Source organism: Centrocercus urophasianus, unplaced genomic scaffold (genome assembly GCF_019232065.1).
Source record: "Centrocercus urophasianus isolate 14NV4802_14NV808 unplaced genomic scaffold, USGS_Curo_1.0 seq_41, whole genome shotgun sequence".
NCBI lineage: Eukaryota > Metazoa > Chordata > Aves > Galliformes > Phasianidae > Centrocercus > Centrocercus urophasianus.
In genome coordinates, this window is record NW_024884989.1 from 353,929 (window position 1) to 356,506 (window position 2,578).

The 2,578-nt window shown below is 44.9% G+C and overlaps 1 protein-coding gene across 1 annotated transcript; it reads right to left on the reverse strand.

The window, feature by feature from the left end:
* Window positions 1-1,551: 1,551 nt before the first annotated feature.
* On the reverse strand, window positions 1,552-2,578 carry LOC122168128 (myosin-8-like). The gene is made up of 3 exons (XM_042833198.1): window positions 2,456-2,578; window positions 1,990-2,085; window positions 1,552-1,707 (listed from the first exon to the last, which is right to left on the reverse strand). Exons 1-3 carry the CDS (start codon window positions 2,576-2,578, stop codon window positions 1,552-1,554), a joined length of 375 nt encoding a protein of 124 aa, XP_042689132.1.

Here is a 2,578-nt window from a genome sequence, read left to right on the forward strand (position 1 = left end):
AAAACTAGTGGGATATTAGACCTTGTTTCTGTGAAACAAACAGATCACCCTGGTTCGATAGCAGTGGTTGTAATTCTCAGTGAGCTCTCAAGGTGCTCATCAGAGATGTTTATGACATTTTGCTCCTCCTGTGCTTCATCCTTCAGTACAGCTGTTCACCAGCATACACACTGCCAAAAGTGAATGAGGTGTGACTGTGATGCGAGGGGTATTTCTCTCTGGTAAGAGAGAGCTGATAATGGTCTGGTGAAGTGACATTGTCACACTTTTGTTTCCAGCTCTAAACATTCCATTTGAAAATTTGCGGATAATGAATTTATGTTGACTGAAAATGGAGTTGCAAATATATAAAAACATTGATTTTTTTTTTTTTTTTGCGATCTTGAGACCTATTCCCAGATTCCTTTACGAAACTGGAAGGCATGGCTGCATGTTTTTGCTGTTCAGGATGATGCTTAGCCAGTGTATCAGAATGCATCCAGTCACTGGCCATCAGGTGAGCTGTCCCTGCCCCGCACCCCATCCCTGGGCTCAGCCCAGATGGGCTCATGGCACAGTGAGGTCTGCTTGCTGCTGAGCAGAAGGGCCGCCATGATGGCGTGGGGCAGGGATGGCCACAGGGACAGCTGGGCCAGGCTGCATTCAGACCATATTCTGTTGGTTACATATGCCTGCCTTAGCAGATACACAGTGCACCAGGGTCCAGTGCTGCCAGAATGGCTTTTCTTTATTTCTAGCTTCCCTAGCCTGACAGGCAGTTGCCTTTGTAAAACTCTTATTCCATGTGAATGAAGAAAAGATGTTTCTTTACAAGTGACTTGGATTACAACGCTCTTTGCTTCGGAGTAAATCAATCCAGAGGTGCTGTCTCCTAAGGCTTAGTAGACTCTTGCTTCACTGCCAAAAAAAGTTGCAGTCAGTAGCACTATCTGTGCCTGGAAGATTTTTCTTCGTAGCCTCATTTTTCCTCATTTTTGTCCTTCCCATATGTTTTGTTTGTTTGTTTGTTTGTTTGTTTTTCTTTTTAGTTGTTACTCTGTTAGGGTTGAAGAACACTGCCTTTTAGCTGTGAAAGGAAGGTGCAAATGGCTACCATGGTCGGTGTTCTGCTGTTTTCTCATAGTGTTAGGCAAGAAATTCATGTCATATTGTCATGTTCCTGAAGTTGTTCCCATTTCAAGTTTAAATATTTTTTTTAAAAAAAGGAGTTCCTCTTGCTGTTTACCCTTATACATTTATACTTGTAGAAACTGCATTGTTGGGGAACATTGTGTAGTGCCGCAACATTTTGCTTGCTCTGTTGGCAATGAATGCTACATTTAGAGTTCTACACTATAACATTAATTCTCTCAGAATCATCATTTGAAAAATGCACACCCATTAGTAACTGTAGCAACTTGAATTCTGACAAATAGCACTACTGCTTCTGCTGTGTATGCAAAGAAATCTACAGACTTTATTCTCTAGACATTGACATGGTTACAAAGACATAGCAGAAGAAGCTTCACATTTTGTGCACTCCTCACGCTGCTTTGCTGCCTCATGACATCCTCACTCTTCCCCTTCTATCTTCTTACTGTGAAACTCCCGGCTCTTCACTCGGAGCTTGTTGACCTGTGACTCTGCAATGTCAGCCCGCTCCTCGGCTTCCTCCAGCTCGTGCTGGATCTTGCGGAACTTGGACAGGTTGACATTGGACAGCTCCTCCTGTACAGGGAGAGGGAGTTGGTGAACAAAGACAAGCGTTTTACTTCTCCTGTCCCTACATCTTGAGGTCTATCAGGTCTTTTGCAGGTTAAGGCATGGACTTCTTCTCAGCACTTTATCAATGGTTAAATATAAGCCTCAATCTCAGTTATTCAGGAAACCACTACAAAGTCAAACAGCTGACCACTAAACTTCACACAAACTTCTGTTTCCATGCTCATAAGGCACTGTGTGATTCTCGCTTGCAAAATGACTTTTGTTCCCACTCAGCATGGTACTTACAGCCTCCTCAGCTTGTCTCTTGTAGGATTTCACTTTCATCTGCAGTTTGTCCACCAGATCCTGGAGTCTAAGAATATTCTTCCGGTCTTCCTCAGACTAAAGCGGATGGTAAGCAGGAAAGAGAGAGAAATTATTTTCCCCACACCACAAAATGACATTTCCTCTTGGACTTCATAGAGAAATGCAGTGGCTTCCTATAGAATGCTATCACAGAATCACAGAATCACAGAATCACAGAATCACAGAATCACCCGGGTTGGAAGGCACCTCAAGGATCATGTAGTTCCAACCCCCCTGCCTAGCAGGGCCACCAAACATACACATTGAGATCAGGTTGCCCAGGACCCCGTCCAACCTGGCCTTAAACACGTCCAAGGACGGGGCATCCACAACCTCCCTGGGCAGCCCGTTCCAGGGCCTAACCACTCTCCTTGCTATGTCAACACAAAGATGCCATCAGCCTTACCTGATAGGTCAGCTCCTTCACCCTCCTCTCGTACTTGCGCACACCCTTCACGGCTTCAGCGCTGCGCTTCTGCTCAGCATCAACCTCCCCTTCCAGTTCCCGCACCTGCAATGAAAAGCCCAT

Coding starts and splice junctions, on each gene's coding strand:
- LOC122168128 (XM_042833198.1), bottom strand. CDS start 2,578: ATGGGCTTTTCATTGCAGGTGCGGGAACTGGAAGGGGAGGTTGATGCT. Junction 2,086..2,455: donor TGAAGGAGCTGACCTATCAG/GTAAGGCTGATG, acceptor CATCCGCTTTAG/TCTGAGGAAGACCGGAAGAA. Junction 1,708..1,989: donor AGAGACAAGCTGAGGAGGCT/GTAAGTACCATG, acceptor CTCCCTGTACAG/GAGGAGCTGTCCAATGTCAA.